The 27,131-nt window shown below is 34.6% G+C and overlaps 1 protein-coding gene across 1 annotated transcript in view; it reads left to right on the forward strand.

Moving 5' to 3' along the window:
- The window catches only part of LOC145680279 (uncharacterized), a 48,021-nt gene extending 22,834 nt beyond the window's left edge, over positions 1-25,187 (forward strand). The window contains exon 2 of the mRNA XM_081750634.1: positions 17,873-25,187. Within this exon, the coding sequence (XP_081606760.1) occupies positions 17,873-19,514 (1,642 nt within the window). The 3' untranslated portion in view covers positions 19,515-25,187. The remainder of the gene's footprint in view (positions 1-17,872) is intronic.
- Positions 25,188-27,131: the final 1,944 nt, after the last annotated feature.

Consider the following 27,131-nt stretch of genomic DNA (forward strand, 5'->3'; position numbering starts at 1 on the left):
GCTCATTGAATATTTGTTTGGAGGGCCTATTTCCACTACGGGCCAAAATAAAGGCGAAAGACGGGTAGTCAGATATAACTTGTTCTGTAAGTAATTATAATCTTTTATTTGAGTGTATGATTTAAATAAAAATACCCCAACGTCGTATATATTACCCAGAACACAGAACATCTGTTTTCTCTCTCTCTCTCTCTCTCTCTCTCTCTCTCCCTCTGTCGCAATGAACGACAAATTTTCCTGCTATGTTTCCTTTTCCTCTTATGTGGAGTTTTTCTAAAAACATTCCTTTTAGTTCTCATCATTCTCCAACAGAAGAAAGGTGTTGGAAACACTACCAAACAATAGGCGTATAAATACGTTATTGTCAAGAGATCTTAGTAGTTTATTTTCATTAATTTAAAATATTTTTCATTTTTATTTTCTGTTGTAGAAATCTCAGAAATTTTTTGTTTTGGGTGTGGTATGTGTAATGTCAGAAAACAGTCTGCAAATGTGAATGGTGTAAATTGTCTGAAATGATGTTATGTCAATATGGGCATTTTGTAATTTTTTGTGCCGTTATGTATGTAGCGTTGTAACACCAACTCATTGCAATGCACAGTTTTATTGAAGTTATATAGAATGCAGAGTGCTGACATGACGCTCCATTTTAAGAAGAATTGGCTACCGAAGGTTTCTTCAGAGAAATCTTATACGCAGGTGTTCTAATAATTTTGACCCCAATTTTGGAAGTCACTTGCTTGGTTACATAAATACTAGAGTCTACTTGGTCAGGAAAGGAGATAGTAGGAAGAATAGAGCAAATAGGGTCCAGTAGCTAATTCACGAAACTTAGAAAACAAGCTGAAAGTAGTGTCTTCGACAAGTGACAGTTATCAACAAATGAACCTACTGTCTTAAATACATTATAATCATCGTTATGTGATTCAAGTATACATGAAGTTATTTCAAATAGACTGGTGTTAATTGTGAATATTCCAAAGATTGCGGCAATTTGCATGGTGGAACTTTTGAGATTTGGTGGTCATCACTGACGCAAATCCCTGGGTGTGAGGGGGACATATCCTCTCAAATATTGATACTGGGGGATTGCCCCTCTGAATAATATGATTTTAAATGTGTTTTTGGCGAGAAATGTCATGATTTGTGTTGGATTACCACAAAGATGAAATTGATGTCCCCCAGTGAGCCTCAAAACTGCCCGTCTCCCAGTGACAAAGTTAACTCTGCTCCCTGATTCTCGACAGCTTTGTGTATCAAGTTCATAAATATTTTGAACATCGCTTAAAGATAAGATTATGGAAGAGGTCTTACCCGTCCCATCCAGTGTTGAAGGTAAATTTGCGCCGCTGGTGGCCATCTTCATCAATGTTGCAAGTATGAACCCTTTCACCTTTTTCGTCTTTCACATTGAGAACTATTCATACACTTGGAGTCGCTCGAAATCACACTATATACCTTAAATATGATACAAAATTCATGACATCTATTGCTATAGAAGTTTCTGTTATTTGCATCTACGGTTCTATTTTGCCGACTCAAAACAGTGGTGGAGAATCCTTAAAAGTACCTCGTAAACATCTCATAGGTGCAATCTTTAAATCATTATTAAGATAGGTAATTTAGGAAATACCTTGAGCTAATGCCAACAATATGGGTTGACTCTAAGTGCTCTATCAGATATAATGCTACATTCCAGACACAATTTAAAGGAGTACAAACCCAGGTTGACATAGCGGCGATGCTGCGAGTTTTACGCGTTTGTTACGATCCCAAAATCTCCAAAAATTTTACTAGTGTCGAATGGCATGTTTGAAATACTAAATATGGCTTACGCCTATAATACAGCTTAATTAAAAAAATCAAAACTTTCAAAAATTTGTACATTTCATGTTATTCAATTGCCAAGTAATTCCCACTTGGCCTCCCTCCCTGATTAGGTTGAGTAATAAGATTTGATACAATTAAGATATAAAGTAAATTAGTGTTAAGTAAATTTTGGGTTAAGTATTTAAGGTTTTATGTATTCAATGTCATGACAGATAAGATCGTATTAACTCGTGCACAGAAAAGATTAGAGGGAATTTATATAGGAATAGATAACATTTTTAAAATAGCTACACCTCCTAGAGTAGGAAAACAAGAAATAAGAAAGGTCGATTAATCAAATAGAAGAAATTAGTAAATGTTTAGAACAGAATATAGAGGAATTAGAAAAGCCACAGTTCAAATTAGATAGTTCTGAAGAAGTCCCACTGGCAATGGTAAATTTTCCTACAATTAATAATAATCAGTTAGATAATACGAACAAAACAAAAGGTGTAAACATGGCGGAATCTAAAAGGAAAGTTGCTGTAAGTGTGTTTACAGATATTGGTAGGCCTCTGTGTTTTGAGATAAAAAATAATAATGACATTGTTTTATCTTTTGCTGAGTTTAATGATGCATGCGGTATTTCAGGCTACGATCAGGGAAAACGAAAAGCATTATTAACATCGGTGTTCAAAGGCACAAGTAGAGGATGGGTTAAATTGTTATTAAAAGGAAAAATTTAGACAACATTAGTCATAAGGATTTACAGAAGGAATTAATTGACTAATTCCCAAGTTCCAATTTTAATTTAGATTCAGAAGATAGAATTAGGGACATATTACAGAAAGAGGACGAACCGATAATTAACTTTGCATATGATATTTTAACCCTAGCTGAACGGCTAGATGACAGGATATAAGATAAGAAGAAAATCGGTTTAATTGCATCAGGCTTGTTACTAGAGAAAATTTAAAGACAAATACGCATGCGAGGTTAGATGAATTTCTAGAAGATTTGCAGAAGATAGAGGAAAACATGTTGAAAATTGAAAGAAGACAGAAAAGAAGGAGTCGAAAAGAAAGTTACAGTTATATTTAATAAAGAAATTGACGGCTCAAGACAGTGAAGATAATGAATTAGAATTAGGGAAATTGTTGTGTAAGGAAGATAGTATGTACAAAGAAGAGAAAGAAATTAAAGAAGAACCCATAAGCATGTCCCAGACAGCTAAACTAGAAAAGAAGTTAGATGGTTTGCGAGTTTCGTTAGCTAGTAAAAATGAAAGTCAAAACAAAGCTAATGAGGAGTCACAACAACATAAGAATGGAAATTATAGGAACGATAGACAGAAACAGTTTCGAGGAAGGAATTATACGAATCAAGTTAATAGAGGGAACTATAGTGATAGTAATTACACAGAAAAGTATGAAATCAGAGGTAATTTTGGAAGAAGAGGGAATTACAATCGAAACAAAGGTTTAGGTCGTGGTAGATTTCAGAAAAGTTTTAGAAGGAAGTGGCAGTATAACAATTCTGTTAGTGCATTCCAAATGGTAGATAAATGCTTTAGCACTGCATTAGAAAAAGAAGATAACTTAAAGCTATACTAATTAAACAATTTATTACGAGCAACTTCATAATTTATACCGTTTACGTACCATTTGCCTACCATCTACGAGGGTCGGGTGGAAAGTTTATGCAATCAGAACGGAAGAACATAGGAACGCTTACAAAATTTTAACTAGAAATTCAATCTGGAGTGATTTAATGTGGGGCAGGAGCAGTTGTTCCTACTTGAATTTGAGTGATACAAATATTTTAATTAGTTATATCCTAATGTACTAATAAAAAATTTGAAACTCCTACATCGATGGAAAATCTTGACCTCCCACCCCCAAACAAAATTTCTAATTACGCTGCTGTCGAAAAAGACCGTTAGGAAATCCTATACAAAGATGGAAGGTCCATATTGAGAGGAATCTCGCAAAAATATGAATATTATGTAAAAGTTGTATCCAATTGTCTAAGGACAGAGGAAGCCAATTAAGGCCGTTTGTGAATGCGACTTAGGTCATTGAGTTAGCCCAATAATGTCAGTTTCAAGAGGAAATAATTAGATTTTAACTTTAAATAGCGAAGGCTTCAGTTAATGAAAATATATTTTTGCTTCCAAGAAAATAAATCTTTTTTTCTGTGTTCGTGTAAGTTTGATTATGTATACGATGTTCGAAAGGATATGGGGTCTCAGAGTGGCCCCTGAGAGCAATAAGTGTGGATACACAACTGTGCACGATAGGAATATGATATTGTATAACATTTCCTACTCAAATTTAGTTTTACAACTATTCTGTAACAAGGAACTGCTAAAGATGTTAAATACGAAGATCTTTTTAAAATTTTCCCAAATTTTCAATTTTTCCTTTCTTTGGAAAAAAAACTTTTAAAATCAAATTTAAAAATGCATTTTCTTCGACTTTTCACACCAGTAAACCTTCTGCGGGATTCCTATGGGACATTTCTCAGGTCTTTGCGACATAATCACAGGAATGCGTTTGGATATCGAAATATTGTTTTGTCGTTGGCATATATCAATTAAAATTTAAGGTTATGTCTTACGTATTTCCATTATATCTGAAATTTCTACTGTTGCAGGCACATTTAATATAACTCAAGGGAAATGCTGTGGATATTACCAGTACACTTAAAGTTTATACAATAACACGTCCATCCCATTGAAATCCTACCGAAATTCAGTGTGTGTTCCCATTATCCTTAAATTTTCTATTGTAACAGGCACATGTCACTAAACTCAAGGGAATTCTAGGATATTTTCATTACTTTTAGGGATCCAATAGGTCAATGTTATTGAGACGCTGTACTCCTTCACGTAGATTTTTGAGAGGTTAAGTCGGACAAACTTCTTCCTTATTGGTGATTATGCGCGACCGCGTCGAATCAGGTGGCGGAGAGCTCGAAACGAAAATGTATTTAGTAATGGACAAGTCTGCTATTTCCCCGACTAGAATCACGTTCAGTCCGTTTAGGGTGCTTGTTTGACAGCACATTTAGATGCACTGAGAACCTTTCAGCAGTTGTTAAAAACACTGATCGAATATTGTAACTCAGTACGACAACAATTCATTACCAACTTTGTGAGCAGCATGGAAGCACGTTGCGGAGCATGTTCCCACAACACTCCTGTAAGGGACTTTGGACTTATTCAGCAATGTGAGGAGGGCACAATGATCGCAGTGTTTTCAGTGTAAGTTATTGCTTCTGTGTAAAAGTCATTTTTGTTCTTGTAATCACGTCACTTTCTGTTATTTTCTGTATTATACCATAACATTATTTGCTGTGTATGGTTTGAGTTTCGTTAATCAATGGGGGCCGCGGTTGCTCAGTGGTAGAGCGTTCACTTCTGGTGCATGGGATCTCGGGTTGAAACCCTGCTGTCGCCAAGTGAACTTTGTGGTGGACAAACCGTGTGCGTGGGTTTTCTCGGGGTTTGTGCACTTTCTTCATTCCACCATTTCATTCATTTCTCCTAATCACCGTTTTCTTTAGCCTCACTGGTATAAGCGTGGGACGTAAAACTCAAAGATTTCATTTCATTTTTTCCTTAATCAATGTCAGTTGCAAGTGGCACAGCATGCGAAACTTACTTTCGCCCTTAAGTTTTGCACACTGGTGTATTAGTTTGTAATCCATCCAGTAGTTCTTTATATTTTGTGTCTCCCGGATGGAGAGAGAGTAAACATATAAAGAGAGTGTTCCGTATACCACATTCGTTAGTAACATTTTTTAAAAAAATAAAAATTCAAACGAATGATTTACGAATTGTGTTGATGATTTTACTAGTTGCTTGCAGGTGAAATACTGCGTTCTAGTCAATGAATCAGCAACGTGACTTTTGGTGTTAGAAAACAAGCACATCGCCAGATATGGAAGAGCTGATAAGAAAGACGTTCTTGAAGAGAATCATAATTAATAGTTCATTAATTTATCATATCGCTTAAAGCATAAAAGGAAACTATGATACAGTTTAGTAGAACTAGTTGCTACCCCACAAATTATATGCTTGTCTAGAGTTGCCTACACGCTAGCATAATATCTTGAGTTTAGAGACGATGCAGTACAGTTAGTGACAAGTATTAGCTTGACTGGGACTATTAGGATAACTTGAATTATTAGCCAGACTTGAACCATTCACTTAACTTGTACTGTTATCCTGCCCTGGACTTGTCTGTGAACTATTGCTTGTCTGTGAACTATTAGTGTAACTTGGACTATTAATTTAACTGCGAACTACTATTCTGATTTGGACTTAGCTTGACTTTGGACTATTTTCCTGACTGGATATTAGCTTAACTTGGTCTATTAGCCTGAATTGGTCTATCAGCCTGACTTGGTCTATTAGCGTGATTCGGACTATTAAAATGACTATGAACTATTAGAAGCGTGTCTAACAGACTGATGCGTCTTACTTTTATAATGAACATAACAAGTACACAGAAAAATATATATGTAATACTAATACTAATAATAATTATTAGGTAAATTTTAAGAGAGTGGCAAACATGATGGCTACCGGAGTGCTAATATACTAATATACTCTTGTATTATTAGAAACACGTGCCTATGTTTAGCAGAAGGGGTCCAGTTCTTTTCTCTAAAAAATGTTACAATTTTGGTAATTTCTGTTTACATTCGGTTAGTTTTGGGTAGGGTTGGATAGTTTAAGTTAGGTTAGGCTAGTTTAGGTTACGTTAGGTTAGTTTAGTTTGTGTTATATTAGTGTAGGAGTCCCGCATAATTTTCGAAAAACTGATAGAATTTCGCTTATTTCTATTAATATTACGTTAGTTTAGGTTAGTTCAGGTTAGCTTAAGTTAGTTTATGGTAGGTTAGGTTACATTTGATGACGTTATGTTACGTCTAAGTACTTGCATCACTCGTTTCTCCTGTAAATTTTGTGTTTTTACGTGCTTCTGGACCCCTTGTACTAAACATACCCCGAAACACGCTAAACGAGAACTCTTGTACGAATGCGAATTTTTGAATTCCGTTTCTTGTGGTAGACAGCTAGAGCTAAGTTATCTCGAACGAGTTTGCTAATGTATACAATATCATATCACGTTTAAAAACTATAACATTCCTTAGCGTCTATGCAACCTGGACAGAAGCAAAGAAATGTTGGTTGCTTATAATAAATTGATATACAGTGGAGTATCGTTAATTCGAAATATTGGATAATTCGAACAGAAGTCCATTCCCCTTGAAAACTGTATTGAAAACAATTAGTAAAAATTCGGGGATAAATCGAACTTTTGAACCTAAGTTTTGGATAATTCGAAGTAAATACAGTTGAAAATTTTTAATGTTGGACAGATGTAAACAGAGAAATACAGTTTTAACGTGTTTTCTGCTATCCAGATACAGCCATAGGGAAGAGTAATACAAAAGATAATTAGAAAATCGATGTAAAGATGAAGGTTAGTTGGGGAAGAAATAAAGATAGAGAACGTGTGCCAATCTCATTTTGTTTCAGAATTGGATGAAAATTTAAGATGAATTATTGATAAAGCTAACCAAGTGTTATTAATATCGTATTTCACGCAACACATGAAATTCAAGATTTATTGACCGTACAAAAACAATCAAATTTAAGCAAATGAGGTTTACGACTTCTTAAAAGTGAGAACAGAATATTCAAATTATTACTGGTATTTAATTGTTTGGGCTGTTCAATGTATGTTGCAGAGTTGTACGTAAATATATTTCCCATTGTACACGTAGTTCGAATTATGTGGAGTCAATGTCGTTTGTTAGTTTGCGGTATTCGATCACACAAATAATAAGCTGCTTTAAATGAAAAGTCTACACCATATGAATATTTTTTTTGATGGACAGTACTTTGGTTTGTTTGTTGTTATATATGTGAAAATGAATGTTGTTGGATAATTCGAATTTTGGAAAATTCGAAGTTTTTTTGTGTCCCCTTGGACTTCGAATTAAAAAGAGTCCACTGTATAGCTTTTCTTACTGCAATTATCTTGACTGGATTATTACTGAAGATAATCCGCTAACATCTTCACGGGTAACATTAAGTTTAATGGTGGCTATTCATATCCAGTTTAACACCTATAACATTCCTTAGCGTGTATGCAACCTGTGGTAGCGAAGAAATGTTGGTTACGCATAACACAAGGATATATAGTTTTTCTTTCTTCAATTATCTTGACCGAAATCGTTAATTAAGACAATTTGTTACCATAATCATGTGTAACGATGGCATTAATGATGGCTATCCGTATCGAATTTTCTATTATTGGAACAAAGGTCGTAGAAGATCTGCATCTTGCAACTAGATTGCAGCAAACATCCTGCAGCGGTTGACATCTACTTGTCGAAATTGAAACTTTTCGATATAGAAATATGTTTCGTGTGATCCTGTTTAGTCATTATTTTTAGTTTTAGAGAAACCAAATCAAATCTCAGGGCTCCACATGGACAGCTCAAAATTGACGTCGCCCTAATATTACAATAAAGTATTTTATGATTTTTTTTACAAAGATGCTACAAAGAAGGAACTTAAAATTACATTAAGAACTTTAGTGTAGTTTAGTTCACTGTCATTTTCAAAACGTTAAAGAAAATGTTGAGCAGAACTTAGGCTTGAACCTCGTTTTAGTAGTTGCGGCTTTCTCACGTTTATGGAAATAACGTTAAAATTGATTTGGTGCACCGGATTTTTTTCTTCAACGATGATTACTAATTATAGGAATGATCGTTCATTTTCCTAGTTGAATACCTAGATAACTAGAAATGAATTAGAAATTTACGTGGCATAATCCAAACTGAACATCTTAAGTTAAATGAGCATTCAACATGAACTTTTACAAAATTGTTAACTTAAATGTCTTAATATATGATTTTAACATATCATAATGTAGGATAATCGGGTGGAAAAGTAAGGAGACTTCTAGGAATATCTATAGCGATCCTCTCTTCTCCCCCCCCCCCCAAAAATACAAGGGGCAAAAGGATAGGCACCAGATACGGTGTGACGTCATGTGTTCCTCTACCTTTTCAGATCCACTTTTAACCCTGAGGGTGATCATTTTATAACATTAAATTTAATATGGAGGTAGCTTGTAGCTGGAAATGAATGAAATTTCGCATTATTATTATTATTATTATATGAACCTGCGGCCTCTACACAGCGCAGTGTTCACATATGAACATGAATCTTCTGCTATTTCTCACAACATATATACACGTTGTCTCATATAGCTTGGCCGCCCTGAGGAAAGAATTTAAGTCCAACTTCGGGTATCTTCGGAGAAAGGTAAATGAGTTTCGAACCTCCAAGCTAACCTTTGCAATCGGGAAAAATTTTGAAGATGTGTTTTGCTTCGTTTAAATATAATGAGACTTGTTACCAAGTGTAGAGAGAAGCAACATTGATTGAAATACTTAATTATACAATATTTGGAAAGCTTGTATTAATGTCAGAACCGGCTTATTTGTCATTTAGCTCTCCATACGTGTTAAAACATAGAACATAATTCTTGCCAGAGTACTAAAATAAAAGTTAAAGTAGAATAAAAACAACACTTGCAGCGTATAAGAATGTCATTGTCTTGAGATCTTGTTATACGTCGCTTAAAGAATGTTACAAAGAGTGCTTGTGCCAGATCTGTGGTAAGCCGTTAGATTTCAAATCGTAAGGTGTGAGTTCGATCCCCATGTGGTCAATGCTTTTCTTATAAAATTCTCTTTCCCGCAATGCATGAACAATTATATAAAATAATTTCATTAAAATACACCAGTTATATATATATAACATAGTCATTGCAGAATATAGTAATTACTATGTTTAAAATATAACATCTGAGATAGGTGTTCACAGTACGTTGGTATTCTATATATGAATGTTAAATACAAATTAAGAAAATATTTTTTTGAAAGGTAAAGGGAATATACCGGTATAAACAGAAATTATACAAACTCGAATCTTGGTTCCAGACAAGACTAACGAACCCTAAAACCATCTAAATAAGAAATCTACGAACTCCAAGTCATGTCTAAGAGACTTATTTATAGTTTAGAAAGAATGCTGAATAGAACTTATTTCCGAAGGATTTGAGTTTAATAATCTGCAATGCTTTTGTATATGGAAGTGATCTCTTTTTCTCCCCCTTATATATATATAGATATATGTCGGTTCCTCGGATGGCGATTCTTCCGTCTCACCTCCCTTTTCTTCTTTCTCGTACATGAAACTGTATTTGTGCTAGCTACTCTAATAAAAATACCGTTTTGGGGAGTTCTAAACTAATCTTGCAAGAAAACAAAACCAAAGGTGCGTGTTGTTTCAAGGTCTGTAGTATATTTGGAACGCCCTTTTCCTCTTTGTCAGTAAAGATAAAAGGGAAGATTTTATTTTTAAGCTTATCATTGAAACTCGGAGCGCCGGCCATCTATATACCAACAATGCGTTCTTCATCCGCCGACAAGAAAACAAAACAATTGAGGTACGAGCAAAAGCACAAGTGGACCAGAGTTTTCCCTCTTTCCCGTGCATCACATTACAGAAAGAAGAAATATTTATTGCTCTTGCGGTCAACATGAGTTTGAAGTTTTGGATCTTACAGCCTCCCCAACCAAAGGCAAGAATGAATACAAGTATGTGCTGTCATCTGCAGTAGTCTTTTTTAAAATAGCTATTAAAGGACTAGAACTGGGAAATTTGTTCTCAGGAAAACACTGGAAACCTACACTATCACTAGAATAGAATGGTTGTTGAGAAGGAATAAAGGCAACGGGGAAATTATAGAGGAAATTCAAGTTAGTATACATTCGCTCTTGCGGGGTCAATATAATATGTGTTTTTCTTCTGCGGCTGTCGCCGTGACAGATCCGTTTTTAGGACATTAAGTTTTATTGCTCAGTGGGCGTAGGAAAACAGATGCCCCTCTATCGGTTGTAGCTACATAGGTGCCGGCGTTAAATTGACAACAATAAACCACTTTGGTTAATTTCGATTTTCAAACAATCGAAGAGTTACATAGGTTCCATTTGGCTTTAAAGGAAAAGAAGAGAAATAGACAGGGCCAGAGTTGTTCGCAGCAAGTTAGGTGTGGATGAGCCTTTTAGTGTTCTCTCGTGTAGAGTTGATGGTAGGTTTACGTTCGTTCTTGCGCGGACTGCAATTTACACAGGTGCAAACCGAATATCTACTTATATCGATCAATATTCTGGTAGTTTTTTATATGAAATCATAAATCTATGAGTGTGTATAATTTATGAACATTTTTTTTTTTCGTGCAGCTAATCTTAAACATTAAAGTGCGTGTCTGTAGTACCATTTACGTACAGCCGTCATAATGAAGAAACAACGAATTATATTATCATTTTATGCTTCCAGTACGAAACAACAAGAACAGAGACCGCCAAATATAACAGCAAATGAAGGCACTTCATCGGGTGAGGTAAATCTTTGTGATAATGTGAATGCTGATATATGAGTTCAGCAGAAAAACGTGCTAAATGTGACGCTAATAGTATCGTTTTCACAGAGCCGGGAAACGGGTGTAGTGCAAATGTCGGTGGTTATGTTAAATTATCTCGTTTTAATAACTGGAAGGGCAGACCATAGTTGGCAATAAACAAAATGAAATTAATTATTTATTCCGTGTGCAGTGAAATTTGATCTCTTAACGTAGATAGTATGGAATGCGTACTAATCGACAATGCGTTTATGGACGATGTATCTGCAAATAATCCCAAGAAACTTTATGACAAATTTGGCGATCTTGGAAGATGCAAGTCCCACCTCAAGTGCATGGAAATAATGGATAATCGGAAGAAACAGCACATTGAGGAACCCATGAAAAAAGCACGAGTGTATGGCACCTTCAAAGTGAAGAAAAAATTTGAACAGCAGCAGCTCTCATGCGTATTCCATATTGATCCTTAAGAAAATTTCTCTTTCTTCACACATTCTTCTTTCGTTGAACTTCAGGGATAAAATGGGGTTTCCGTGGGAAATATGTCATACTCCGATCATGCGTGCAAAAGCATGATAATGTTTATGGCTGAGGATATTAAAAAAAGGCTTGCTAAGTATATTGTGGAGTCAGGAGAAAAATTTAATATTTTAATTGATGACAGCACGACATCATCTAATAAATCTTGTATGATAATTAATTTTCGTGTAGTTTTTGAAGGTGTTGCGTGTAGGTATTTTTTGACAGTGTCGAGCTTGACAACACTACAGCAGAAGCTATATTAGGAAGCTTGTTAGAGATCTTATCTAACCATGTCATAACAGAAAACGTTCTGAAGAATCACCTTGTTGGCTTAGCAACAGATGGCGCCACAGTGAAGCAGAATTGTTACAGTGGAGTTGCAAAAAGATTACATGAACTGACCAACGACTTAATTGTAGTTCACTGTATGAATCATAACCTTGAGCTTACAGTTCAAGGTGGGATTAAATATGTCTCTGACGTGTATGATATGCAAGCATTTATGAATGTTTTATATCCAGTGTTTTCTCATAGCCCAAGAAACCAGAGACTACTTAAATAATTATTAGATGAACTGTCAACAAATATTCAGAAATTAGGTCGTGTGTTTGGAGTACGTTGAATTGCATCTTCATTCAATTCTGTGCGGTCACTGTGGGAAAGTTACATTGCATTGTGCAGTCTGATTAAATGTAGAAGAGATACATCCCATCCGGTGCGCGAGAGATCGAAATTCGAAGGTTAATAAAAAAGCTAACCAGCTGATTATAAGGGAAGTTATATTAATCTATAATGCTCTTGAGGTTTTGAGAGGTCTTGCAGAACAAAAGTGCCTCTGCAGTTGAAGCCAGACGAGAAAACGATTTGGTATATCAATCAATTTGCGTGTTAATAACTGTTGATCCCCGAGATCAAGAAATGCTCTTAATGAATTAGAGCAAAGAAATACTTTCAAAGGAATGTCCATGACTAAGCCTACTGCTAGTGACAAAACAAACTTTCCGACTGAAATTTCTTCAATCCCGTTTAGACAACGTAAATTCCCCTTTTCCAAATAAGGAATTTTTCGTTGATGCTTCAGTGTTAAATCCTCCTTCTTGACATGTTGATCAAAACGAACTACTGTTCTTCGGAGATGACGCAATCCCTCGATTATCCAAATTGTTGAAACAGTCAATAAATGGTGTAGTGAAAGAATTTCGTTTGTACAAGAACAATCCTTCATATATGTCTCAAGCTGTTTAGGAATTTAAGAAAGCTGTAGAAGTAATACCGATTTCAACTGCAGAATGTGAACGTGGGTTTAGTGCTATGAATCAAACATTGAATAATCTGAGGAATAGTATGCAGATTGTGACATTTAGCAAGCTCTTTTTTGTATCAATAAATGGTCCGATTTTGCGTTCCTTTAATGCCAAAAAATATGCAACAATGTGGATAAAATTGAAGTGTCACAGTACTACAGATAATCGTACCGGGAAAGCAAAAAATGCCGAAGAATGTTCACATGCATCTCGCCTTTTCAACTAAACCTAAGTAATGTTTTTCATTATAGAAAGACAACTTATTTTGTTGTATGTACGTACTTTTTATATTACTCTATCTTTACTACATTTTCTATTATTGTCTTATTATTTTTGATAATTGAATGTTTTGTTAGGCTAAACTTTGAATTTGAACATAAACTATTACTCTGATTAGAGGAGTTACCCGGAAATATTTTTGGGCATCTCAAACCTTGAAGCTCCGCTGCTCCTAATGTATATGCAAATGCACTACACATTGTGATCTACCTACCCCCCACTGGTAAATTAAAAAATCGAACCCTGGTATGTTCCATCATAATTCTAGCATGCCTGGAGTAATTTTAAACCAACCTCCTATATCCGAGTTCCAGTCTAAGAAAGAGTGCTGTCGAGTTAAGCTATTGGGAATTGGAGGTATATATATATATATATATATATATATATAAAGTGAAAGCGGTCGATATTAGTGTCGAATTGAGAGTTCTAATTGTTGCACATAATAATTACAACTCCGATAGCGTTAAGATCCAAATTCAACTCCCATTGTAAAGCTTCTTTGCATATACAACCTGAATAGGATTTTGGGTAGAATTTCTCTCATCAGTTTAACCCATATTGAAGGGACAAAGCCTTGATCTTTTGATCGCTTCTTCTTTTCTATATGCCCAAAATTTCTGCCAATGGGCATGAAAGATGTCCTGGAATGGAGAAGTATAATTAAATACACGGAAAACGGACTTACGATATATCAGCCAAGAAGATTGAGCTGAAACGCAGCTGCAGTCCAGAAGGCCCTGGTGTCGAAATAGACGTGGAATAAGATTGTTCCGTTTGACCTACACCCGTTCCTGATGCGGAAGGTGTACCCTCACTATCACTGTCGCTGCTACATGTAGCTCCTAATTCCCTCATATAAAAGAAGTCACAAGAAGCGGTATATCCAGAGCCATTATCTTCAGATAAACATTGACATGTGACATCGTTACTCGAATCTTTGTCGGCGTCAGCCATCTTTTTACTCTGTAGTAAGCCCTCTGGAAGAAAAGCAGCAGCGCCACTCGTAGAGCAGACGCAGAACGAATTTGACTTAACAACATCTGCTCCCAAATATAACCTTAAGAACTTCTCTTCTGAAAATCACACTTCCTTCCTAAGGGCAGGTATGTGATTTGAACGATTTGATGCCGGCTGATTTCTTTAATAATTAACAATGATGTAGACCTGTATTGCAGGATATTTATCATGCACTTAACATTTCTTCTAAAACTTAACAACTTCTGATTCTGAGTGCGTCAATTATATAATCTGTCAAATCATTTTGAAAATCTTACATTTTGTACTAGATTTTTGAGTCTCACAACTTTTTAATCTTCTCGTAGTTTTCTTCCTTGCAATTTGAAAAAAACATTTATTAGGTGTGTTTTGCAAGTAAACTGCTTACATTCAGCACATCGGATGGTGGTTTTTTGTCCTTGTTTTGTTACATGTCTGACATTGTCCAGCCCTCCGGTTGACATGTTCTGGCGGCATTGCCACTGGGACACCAATTGACTGTTTTCATCAGTCTTTAATTCCTCTTCGACAGATGTATTCTGCAGTCTTCTATGCATCGCCTCGTGTTGTCTTCCGTTAATATAAAAAGTAAGAATTATCTTGTTACAGTTGGTCTGAATACCAGAGTAGATACAACTTCGTAGGTTATGTATGAGTATACTCCGCAATTGTTCAAACTTGCGTAAAAAATTCAAGGGAGCCATTTTCTTATCTTTCTGCTACATGAGTACTGAACAGGCATTTGCTTGAATATATCAAAATGTCTGCCATAAAATATATTCCAGAAAGTCTGCCTCATTTTCACTTTCATACATTTCCACCGATTCATCCGGCTTAGAGGAACGTTCATTCCACTATTTCTTTCCCTTCTCGTCATTCGTTTCTCCTTTATCCCAGCTGTCGTAATCGTTTAACGTATATTTAAAGATTACATTTCACTTTGATGAAAACGGGACAGTAATTGAAAGTTCACCTCTGGTACACAAGGTCAATGGTGCGATCCCAGATCGCTCAAATCGAGCTTTGTGGTTGACAAACACCGTGTGCGTGGCTGGCTTCGAGGCTCTCCCATTTTACTCATTTCACCATTTTATTCATATCTCATCATTACTGTCTGGTTTAGCCTTGTTGGCTTAGCCGTGGGACATAAATATTAGATTTCATTTCATTTTCATATCAAAATGAAAACGGTAACATAACGAAACGCGGCTTTCTAGAAACAATACAGCGTCTAGTTGCAACATATAATGTATACCCACAGCAATGTACCAAATCCGGACGTTGTTTATATTTACTATTATTTCCGGTATCTCATATTTTTGAACTATTATTGCCATAGAACAAAAACGGTAACGCAAGACGAAAAACTGTTTTCTGCGAAGGATTCAACATCTCAATGCAATATATAATGACTATCGTCAACAATCTCGAAGTAAGAAGTGGGGCCGCCGTGGCTCAGTTGTAGAGTGTTCCCCTCTGGTGCATGGGATTGTTGGTTCGATCTGAGGCAAATTGAACTTTGTGGTGGAGAAACAAGTTGTGCGTAGTTTTTCTCGGTATTCTCCTTTTCCTCCCACGTCCTTCATTATACCATTGCTTTCAGTTCTCATCATAAATGTCGTTTTAGTCTAGCTGGGAGAACCGTAGGATATAGAACTAAAGAATTTCAAAATTTCATGTTTTTCACATTTACAGTTACGTCCAATTAAAGAACTTTATTTTTAATAGCAAACACGCTTTATTCTGTTAACTTGCGGTTCCTTGTGATAGATACGTCATTCAAAGAATATGTTTATTTCCTCCGTCGAAATTCAATTCAAACTGAAATTGATTAGAATTACCCATATGTGGTTTCAACAATTATTCCCACAGAACAAACGGTAATAGATGCCGAGAAGTCTTTTCTTCAAAGGTTTTAACGTTCGAAGTTAACATGACTATTTACAGCACTATACGAGAACCGGAAGTCTTAGATTTACCATTCCAGCCTGAAAACTGATTTCCGTATAGCGAAAACGTAAAGAGATAGGGGTGTGTTCTTTCGTAGTCGAGTTAGCTTGCCAAGAAAATGTTCCATCTTTCCCGTTTAAGTTCTGTTGAAACAAGAAGTTGTTAAAATGACTGGTTTCCGGCTTTAAGTTGTATTGACATAAAACGAAAAATGTAACAATTAGCGTGGAATTATTTTATTTACGTAGATTTCAGAGTCTCAAGACAAATTAGCATAACTAACGACAGCACTTGAGCAAACCTGAAAGTGGTTCAAACTTACTATTATTACCAGTTTCGATATTCATTTCTATAGAACAACAACGATAAAAATATGGCAGACAAGCATGATGTTAACTTTAAGTACAGAGAAATATTTAGCTGCCGGTTTATATCTGTTTTAAATACAGAAATGTTCAATACACTTGTGAATGTGACCATTTATTTTACATAATAAGCTTATGTGTTAAATTTTCTTTATGTAATAATAGAGAGACAATTGATGATAATTTTTGACGTACATTTCTAAGCCTCTTTCACTCCTTTTGATACCACTTTCAATTAAAGTAACATGATAACACTCAGTTGAAGATAGGCACTCAACATATTACGTAATTTATTTCAAATAGTTGAACTGGCTTTTTTTAAATAATCAAATCTGTTTCTTTCAATTTTTAATATTCAGAGTGTAGCATCTGAAATGATTAGTCATTTCTCAAAATATTTAGTTTGGGAAGAGTGTCTTTTTCTTAGAGATATATATCAAAAGACAACAGGTTCGTAATGGGATTTAAAATTTATCTCAGATCATTCAAGTAATTTCAGAAACACTAATACATTTTAGTATACTGCTTGAAAAAACGCATTTTCTGCAAAATTTTAAAAATATTAGTAGCGTTATCTTATTTCTTCATATATATGTAATCCGAAAAGTGCTTGGTTAGTTTAATTGCAAAAATCCCTCGCAACTATTAAATTTTCTACCACAAAAATTAATGATATAGAACATAAGCACTTACAGTGACGGGCTGCCACGATTTTCACCTATAATTATCATATCTTAATTCCATAGTGTAACATATGTACCTTGGTATGTATTTGAATTAAATCTTTTAACTGATATATAAATGTAGATACAATTTGAGATAGTAAAGGAAAGGACATACTCGTCTGTGGAGAATAGAAATGATACTAAAACCTCTCAAGAGTTCACATGTCCTTATATTTACTAGATCTCATGTAATAGAAAACTAATATGAAACGTCAGTTTATCAAGAAATGAAAAACTTCAAACGCCTCACATAAACATGCAATATTTTTTTTATTGTATTTTCAAGCAAGCTTCTGTATTTCTTTGGTGTTTGGTATATGTAGCTGGATATTCACTTTCTTCTTTACTCATTTTTTTTTCATGGTTGATGAACATATCCTCTGCACTGAACCGTGTATATTTATTAGACAAAAGAAAACAATTTCTCATTCAGATGAGGAATCTCAGGCTCTCAAGGAGTTTAACAAAGGATTTACTGAATCCCATTTAGGAAGACATACGTTAACACATGAAAGTGCTCAATATTATACTTACCTAAATATTAAGAAGGTGGTTTGCGGATATTCAACTTCGACTAGTCACATGCTAATACATACTGGTGACGAATCTCACACATGCCAAGAGTGTGCAAAGGGATTCAATAAACGTAGAAATTTAGCGACACATATGATCATGTACTCAGATAAAAGAAACAAGATATGCCAAGTGTGTGGGAAGATACTTGGTCGACGTTCGGGACTAGCTAGTCACATGTTAATACATACGAGAGAAAAGCGTCTCAAATGCCATGAGTGTGGAGAAGGATTTGGTCAACGTTCGATTTTAGCTAAACACATGTTAATAGACACAGGTGTAAATCCTTACACATGTGAAATCTGCGGGAAGAAATTTGGTCGACGTTCCAATTTAGCTAGACACATTTTAATACATACAGGAGAAAGGCCTCACAAATGCCAAGAGTGTGGGAAGGGATTTACTGGACGTTCCGATTTAGCTAGACATATGTTAATACATACAGGTGTAAAGCCTCACAAATGCGAACAGTGTGGCAGAGCATTTAGTCAAAGTTCAAGTTTAGTTGCACATATGTTTGTACATACACGTGAAAAACGTTACACATGTGATGTATGCGGTAAGAATTTTAGTCTACGTTCCAATTTAGCTAAACACGTTTTAATACATAAAGGTGAAAAACTTTACACTTGTGAAGTATGCGGAAAGAATTGTAATCAACGGTCCAATTTAGCTACACACATCTTAATGCATACAGGTGAAAAGCCTCACAAATGCCAAGATTGTGGCAAGGGATTTAGGCAAAGTTTAAGTTTAGTTACACATATGTTTGCACATACACGTGAAAAACTTTACACTTGTGAAGTATGCGGGAAGAATTTTAGTCTACGGTCCAACTTCGCTAAACACATGTTAATACATACAGGTGAAAAACTTTACACTTGTCAAGTATGCGGAAAGAGTTGTACTCAAAGGTCCAATTTAGCCACACACATGTTAATACATACAGGTGAAAAGCCTCACAAATGCCAAGCGTGTGGCAAAGGATTTACTGGTCGTTCCGATTTAGCTAGACATATGTTAACACATACAGGTGAAAAGACTCACAAATGTCCAGAGTGTGGTGGGGGATTTATTGGACGTTCCGTTTTAGCTAAACACATGTTAATACATACAGGTGAAAAACCTCACACATGTGAAGTATGCGGAAAGAATTTTCGTCATCGGTCCAATTTACCTAAACACATGTTAATACATACTGGAGAAAGGCCTCACAAGTGCCAAGAGTGTGGCAAGGGATTTACTGGACGTTCCGGTTTAACTAGACATACGTTAATACACACAGGCGAAAAACCTCACAAATGCCAGGAGTGTGGAAGAGCATTTAGTCAAAGTTCAAGTTTAGTTGCACATACGTTTGTACATACACGTGAAAATCGTTACACATGTGATGAATGCGGGAAGAATTTTAGTCGACAATCCAATTTGGCTACACACATGTTAATACATACAACTGAAAAGCCTCACAATAACTAGAGTGTGGCAAGGGATTTATTGGACGTTCCGATTTAGCTTGACGTATGTGAATAAATACATCATAATGCCGAGAGTGTGGAAAAAAGATTTAGTGGTCGTTCTGTTTTAGCAAAACATATATTAATGCACACTGGTGAAAAGCCTCACATAGCGAAGAGTATGGGAGTTGATTTAGTGGTCGTTCCGTTCTAGCTAAGCACGTGTAATTTCTAAACTGCTCCGGGAACTGGGTCAAAGAAATCGGTTGCAGTGTCCGTGTCAAAGTAAAAGCTTGCCCGAATTTTTTAATGCTTACATTTTTGTGATTTGACAGTAAATCTGTAAAAATGAAAGCTTGCGTGTGATTCCTCTGGTATAGAAATTCACAAAGTACAGGTTGAATACTTTAAAGTAGTTGTATCGAAAAAATCATAGTTCGGAACAAATCGTAGCCTTTATATAAATGTTTGGTTGGAAACTTTAAGTGGAGAGAAGGGAGCATCAAAGAAGTAAGGTTGGTTCAAACTTTTCACATACTCTCATCTTATATATATTTACATCAGTTAATGATTACGAAACCAAACACAATTCGAAGCTTTCTTACACCCACTGTAAAAGGTGAAGTATATTATTATTTATTTGCATATATTGTTATATCAGATGTTTCCCGTCATGCCCAACGACTTCGAATTTACAAAATTTGATAAATTTCTTTTCTTTTTTTTTGTGGTCAATTTGAAGGCATTTCTTTATACTACAATTAAGAAAACCATATCCGTCATATTTCGAATCAATCATTATGGAAATCTTTCATGTGTTACACGCAGCAGGAGTTCCAATCTTTGAAAGTTTCATTTACAACGATTTTTTAAATTGATATTGTGAGTAATTGTGCACTCAGCATAAAGGTACAGTAAGATTCTCCCTCTCTCTCTCTCTGTGCCTGTGTGTGAGTTTCTAGTTTCGTTCGTAAGCTTGTGGATATTACCAGGTATACTTCCGTGTGTACATATGACAGTATATGTGTGTGGCGAGTGTATATGAAGTATTAAGTCTGACCGCGTATTGGAGCTTATCAATTACTAGTACGTACATACCTGCGGCCATTACTTCATAGATAACTTTGGAAAAATCCGAATTTTTTATTTCTGCTTTTTGCAGTAAATAAATAGAGTGATTTCTCTCAAGTTGTTAAGGGAGGTGATTCGCCAAATGGAAATGGTGGAAATGAGTCTTTTTTGATTTTAACGTTGATCACTATACAGCGGAAATGGTAATATATACTAAGAAGCAGCTTCCAGCAATCGATAAAGGGTGTCATGGATAACTTTCAGCTTCGTCCTTAAGATCCTGGTAAAACCGCAAGGGATAAAAATTAATTATGATTTCTAACTTCAGTTTAATCTACATAGTGAGATAAGGAGTACCTGCTTTAAGAATGAATTTAGCATTGTGGGAATAAATATCGTCTTCTCTTTTTAACTTCTAATCAAATCGGAAGTAGCAATACTCAACTACTTCGCATGTTAGTGTTGATTAGAAGAGATTTAAACGATACTAAATACCGAAAAGAGGTCTTCTGAAATCAGTTAAGTGTTCCAACAATATGTTCTATCTCGGCTCTAATCTTTCCACTAAAACTTGAAGGGGCGCAAATCAATCGCTTCCGGTTATAACATTGAGCGTTATAGAATGGATAGCGAGAAGGCTTTTTATATAATTCATTAAGTGCTCAAAGAGTATATTTCATCTTGGCAGTAATCCCTCTACTCAAATCGGAACTGAAATAAATATACTAGAACTTCTGGTTTCCAAACCACTTCAGAAAATATCACATGATCCCCTTTAAGATTTTTTTTTATTATTAGAATCACGTAGTAGAATTCGTAATATCGTAATTTTAGTAGGTACGTACACTCATGTCCAAAATTCTTATCGCATGTCTAAAAATATGTTATAAGAATATAATTTGATAATGAATTTGCCCAGTATTTCTTATAATGTTAGTATATGTATAATAGGCAAAGGGATACATGTGGCAAATTTCATGTCAATAGAGCAGTAAATAAGAAATATAAGACGAAAATTAAACTTTATTGTCCATTTAGCAACATTTTGTTTTACTCATTCTAATTTTCGTATTTATAATTATTTTCCTATGAAATTTACCACAAGTATATATTTCCCGATTATAAACATAGTATCAGAATTAGAAGTACCTGCATAATTATTAATAAACTATAATGTTACAAGAAGACAGTTATACATATGCGACAATCATTTTAGACATGAGTATAAATTCATACTTCCGTTACATCGAACTATAACATTTGAAAGCCTGCTATATTTATAATTGTTTTTTGCAATAGGTATATAATGTGATTTTCTCGGGAGAGTTCATAATAGAAGTGATACGACAAAGAAAATGGTAGACAAACAAAACAAAAACGGTAATGGATACCGAAAAGCTGTTCTCGGTAAATGATTATGTGTTTCATGGTAATCTCTCATCTTATTCTTAACATTCTAGTAAGGTGGAAAGGGTAGAGATGAGCCATTTCCGGTTTTAGCATTCATTACTATAGAGCAAAAGCAAGATGTTTTCGGGAATCAATTAAACATTTCAAGGATAACCTTCCTCACATTTAACAAACTAGTAAAACTGAAAGTAATAGAATTGAGTCTTTCCGGTTTCAACGATGATAACTATACAGCAAATACTGTAATATAGTTAAAAGCAGTTTCCAGGGATCTATATAACATTTCAAGGACAACCTTCATCTTCACCCTAACACTCTAGTAAATTTGAAAGTGGTAAGGTATGAACCACATCCGGTTTTAACATTGATAACTATAGAAAGAAATCGAAAATAGATAGTAAGAAGCAGTTTTCAGCAATCGATAAAGCAATCCATTAGTAACTTTCTTCTTCGTGCTTAACACCCTAGTGAAAAGGAAACCTAGAAATCACCTATAACTTCCGATTTCAATTTAATTTACATGAACTATAAGATATAGGGAGAAGCAGTTTTATGGAATCAATTTAAAGTTGTGGGAACAGGTAAGTTAATATTTATCCTAAACTGCAAACCGGAAGTAGGAAAACCCAACTACTTCCGGTTTTAGTGTTGATCGCAATAGATTAGAAAAGATAAGGAGAAGCGGTTTTCTATAATCATTTAGTGTCCCAAGAATATGTTCTATCTCAAAACTCTAACCTTTATACTAAAAGCAGAAGTGGCAGATATCAATCACTTCCGGTTATAAATTGAGTGTTATAGATTGTAGAGCTAGAAAGGATTGTATGTAATTCATTAAGAACCCGAAGAGTGTATTCCATCTCGAGAGTTATCTCACCATTAATTATCTCACCTTTATTTTAACTGTTAGAGGAAAGGTCCATTTTTTCTACAGTCTTTCTTTTTCTATAATGGTACTTCGGTTATTATGCTTAATGTTTAGTTAACTAAAGAAGAAGCGAATCTAGTTGTATGGAGCCGCCATTTCATATTAGCCTTCGGTGACCATTTAGTACTGTTCAGCGAGATAATTTAGCAGTAGTATAATGTTTTTATAGATTATTCGTTGCATTGTTATAAAGTAGGAAATGATACAAGACGCTGTATTTTCTAAATTAAAGTTTGGGATCCTCTAGGGCAATGGTTCCAACCTTTTTAACAAGCACCCACACTTATAAACCCTACATACTTCACGCCCACATCATTTTCGCATGTCGTTGACCATTTCTGTAATTTTAGTTGCAGCATTGTAATCTCAAATCATCAGTAATAGTTACAAAAATTGAAACACAGCTCTCCAATATGAAAAAAAAAAAAAAATGTTCCGATGATTTTGGTTTGAGTGGCATTTTCTTATAATTTTAGGCCGCTGATTACGAATATAACATCAATTTTCCCCCATCACGTCACGTTTCCCTAGAAATGTGAGGAATGTTTATATCAACACGTACAAGTTACATTATAATACAGAATGCATAATATATATTTTTCAAGTACATACATTGGTTTCAGAATGACAACAATAACTAAACACACACAGATCCAAACAAATTCCAAAATTTACTCAAATATGTTTATTTAATCATACAAAAGCCTACTACTTCGAAACAATTTCCTCCGTTTCGTCAATTTTCGAGGAGTTACAACGCGTATGTTCCCCATTTTCGCTAGCAAACAATAGTTGGCCATCATATTAATAGTCCAACCACCTTCATACATTTTTCAATATCCTGTAAGTCCTGGTAAAAGCGTTCACCGTGTTCTTCACTATAAACATCAATATTGTTGGAAATTTTCGAAATTTGTATTTAAAATTGTAGTTACACACTCATATTACACCTAAGATTTCTAAGATCTTGCAGCAACTTTTCTACAATAAGTTCTTAATCAGAGCGTCTTGTATTACCCACGAAGTTTTTCACAATTCCTGAAGCTTTGTCATGTTTTCTTTTCCATTTCGGTCATGGGATTCTGAAAACGGATGGTTGATAAGTTTTTTTTTTTTTTTTTTTTTTTTTTTTTGTATCTGTGGACCAGTATATATATACAACTGTGAGTTTTTCGAAGCTCATAGTACTAAATGCCCTGCATATGTACTGCGAACACTTAAAATCTTATTTAGAGCACGAACTAACTGTGTGATGATTCCTAACTTTATATGTAGGGGAGGAAGTAAAATTTTTGAATGCTCCACGAGTGATTCACGTTCAACATTCTTCACTTCAGGTGACAGAGCATTTCGGGATGACCATTCTTTCCTAACCTAATATTCACCCCTTGCACGACTGTCCCGTTCGCAGACATAACAAGGATGTTTGGAGTAGCCTGATTGAAGTCCCAGCATGGCGCCTATAACTTTAAAATTGCCACGCGAAAGCCATTGGTGTTGTCTGTAGTACACACAATGTAGCAAACTCTTAACATTTTCATATGTCTCTTTCATATGAATAGAACATACAACATGAATACACCAAAGGATATTACCGTTGTTAAATAGGAAACCTTTCAACTTGATTTCGATGAATCGGTAAAATGTCTCTGATCAGAAGCATTGTAAGTCACACCAACCCATAACGTAAGTCTTGGTATGTCACAGCAGTAAACCATTCATCTATGTTCAACAAAAAAGAAATAATTTCATGTTTTCTTCGCCTATACCAAGAGAAAGTAGTCCGGGATGAAAGTCAAGACATCGTAGGACTCACAAATAGCAAAATTAATGTCAATTTTCTAGCAAATGCTAGAATATATCATGTTTTCTACTAGTTTTTCCCAAGGACATAAGTAGTTTTTCCACTAAACCTTGATTTTTGAATATGTCGAATTCTCAAAACCTGTCGTGATAGAAATAGTGGTAAGAATATTTGTAATCAGTGTATAAGTCCGTTTGAGAAAATATCACTCTTTTGAAAACATCAGAATGCATGCAGAGCAGTGAAATAATAATAATATTAATAGTCTATACTGTATATAAGACAGTATAAGTTAGTTACTCATTATCGAACAAGCCATAATACTATAATTAGCAAGAATACTCTTTTTGACGAAAGCAAGTGATATGGAAGGATTTTTGGAAATATGTATCCTTAGGGGCGTAAATAGCTTTTTTTAAAGGATAGTGTATCTTGCTAATCCCTGAAGTAAGGAAGATGAAACTAGGAAAATAAACTAACCATCAAAAATAAATTAACATGTTTCTCACAGGTTCTGAAAATTCCGCACCTAAACAAGGAAGGATTATTTTTTTTAAAAAAAAACAACTGTATTTTATTCCATTTATTTCTAGAAAATAATAAATATTATTTCATTAATTGTAATAAATATTTTTCTCTATAATTAAAAAAAATTAAAGTAATATGTGCTACAAAATAAATAAATAAATATAACACTTCTTTATATTGGAGACGTGCAATTTCAAAATTAAATTCAGTTAAAAACAAACCGTTATATGCTCAACTTTTCCGAAAATTCTGTCCTAAGAGGAGGATGGAGGATAGTGTCTACCTATAAAAATTTCTGCATTTGCTTACGTTTGAGGTATGAAATTTGCTTTTGACTAAAAATAATTGAACGTATGTTTCCGGAAATTTCCCTCTTAAAAATGGAGAAAAGAGAGGATATCTATAATATTAAAATGTACCACTATTTAGAAAATGTCATGAAATATGAAATTCGCTTAAATTCGAAATGTGAAATTTTGTATATAAACTTTGAACAAAAAAGAATGGAATACGTATTTCAGTGTTTCCGAAATGCTCATTTTAAGCAGAAGGAGGGAGGAATTAATTTATTTATTTCTCGACATTCAAATCGGTGTTCGCTGCCTCATCATCATAGAATGTTCGAGGAGAATTACTGAACATATTTAGAACTATTTTAGAGCATGGTTTCATCATGTCACTTTCACTGAAATGCGTATCCTAAGGCAGAGGGGGTGAACGTCTAAATTATTAGCGAAAAATACAGTATCTTACAAATCTCTCATGTTATGAAAATGAAATTTATTTTAAAAACCAAGTAGACACGCAACCCAGCGATCTAGGAAATTCTACTTCCGTCTCATCTAAGGTTTTAACCATGTCAGCTTCATTAAAACTCGTATCCTAAAAGGGTGGACGAGTTAATCTATACGTCAAAAATTAAATATCTTCCAAGCCAAAAAGATGAAACTAGGCATATAAACTTTTTAATTAACGAAGTCATCATGTGGACATGCCCCAACGTTTTCGGAAATTCTGCTTCCAAAAGAGGTTACAGGGCCATTTCTAAAACTTATGACTTGCCGTTTTGTATTCACAAAATTACCGACATGGCAAAGTGATTGAAACGTCTTAAAATGAATTTTTAAACATATTTAGCACCTGGGACATTTCTATTTTATCAAGTAACTTTGAAAAAAAGGATCGTAAAACCAGAAGAGAATGTAGATTTCTTGCAAAAGTAAATACTGCATCGTATGAAACATATTTTTGAAAATCGTCGAGCTAGGGGTTTTATTTCACGTTTGTTCAAATAAGATACGTAACGGGGAAAGGGTAATCAAATATATCTTTGAATATATCCCATAAACCTATTCTACACGTACAAAGAACAGCCTTGCATATAATAATAGTAAATAATAATAGCCATATTCTCAAATTTATATTTATTTCCAGTCAGATTCCTGCATAGCATTGTAGTGTAGTGGAATATTATATTTTACCAGTTTTGCCTTAATGAACCATAGTTCTTACACAATAGTTATTTCGTGTTTAAATGATATTTAATTTAATGTTTGTTACAACATTCGTAAAATTTGTAATTTTGAATTTAATTCTGTCAGAGACTCGCACCCCGAGATTAGGAACCACTGTTCTAGGGACTACCTAGAAACTTTGAATTTACACCTATATAGGATTTGTGACATGGGGTACCACTATGATTTTTTTTTTTTTTTTTTGAAAATTCACGAAAAGATAAGGAATTGGAGTGAGAGTTATTTTAATAAGATACCCTTATCTCCGAAACGTATAGGACTGGGAACTTGAAATTTGATATTTGGTTTCCAATTTAAAATAATTTAACACGTGTTTCGGCATTACTTTTATACCTTACTCGTTAGTAATATAGGAAAAGGAAA

Source organism: Thermobia domestica, chromosome 3, assembly GCF_964235325.1.
Source record: "Thermobia domestica chromosome 3, izTheDome1.hap1.1, whole genome shotgun sequence".
Lineage (NCBI taxonomy): Eukaryota > Metazoa > Arthropoda > Insecta > Zygentoma > Lepismatidae > Thermobia > Thermobia domestica.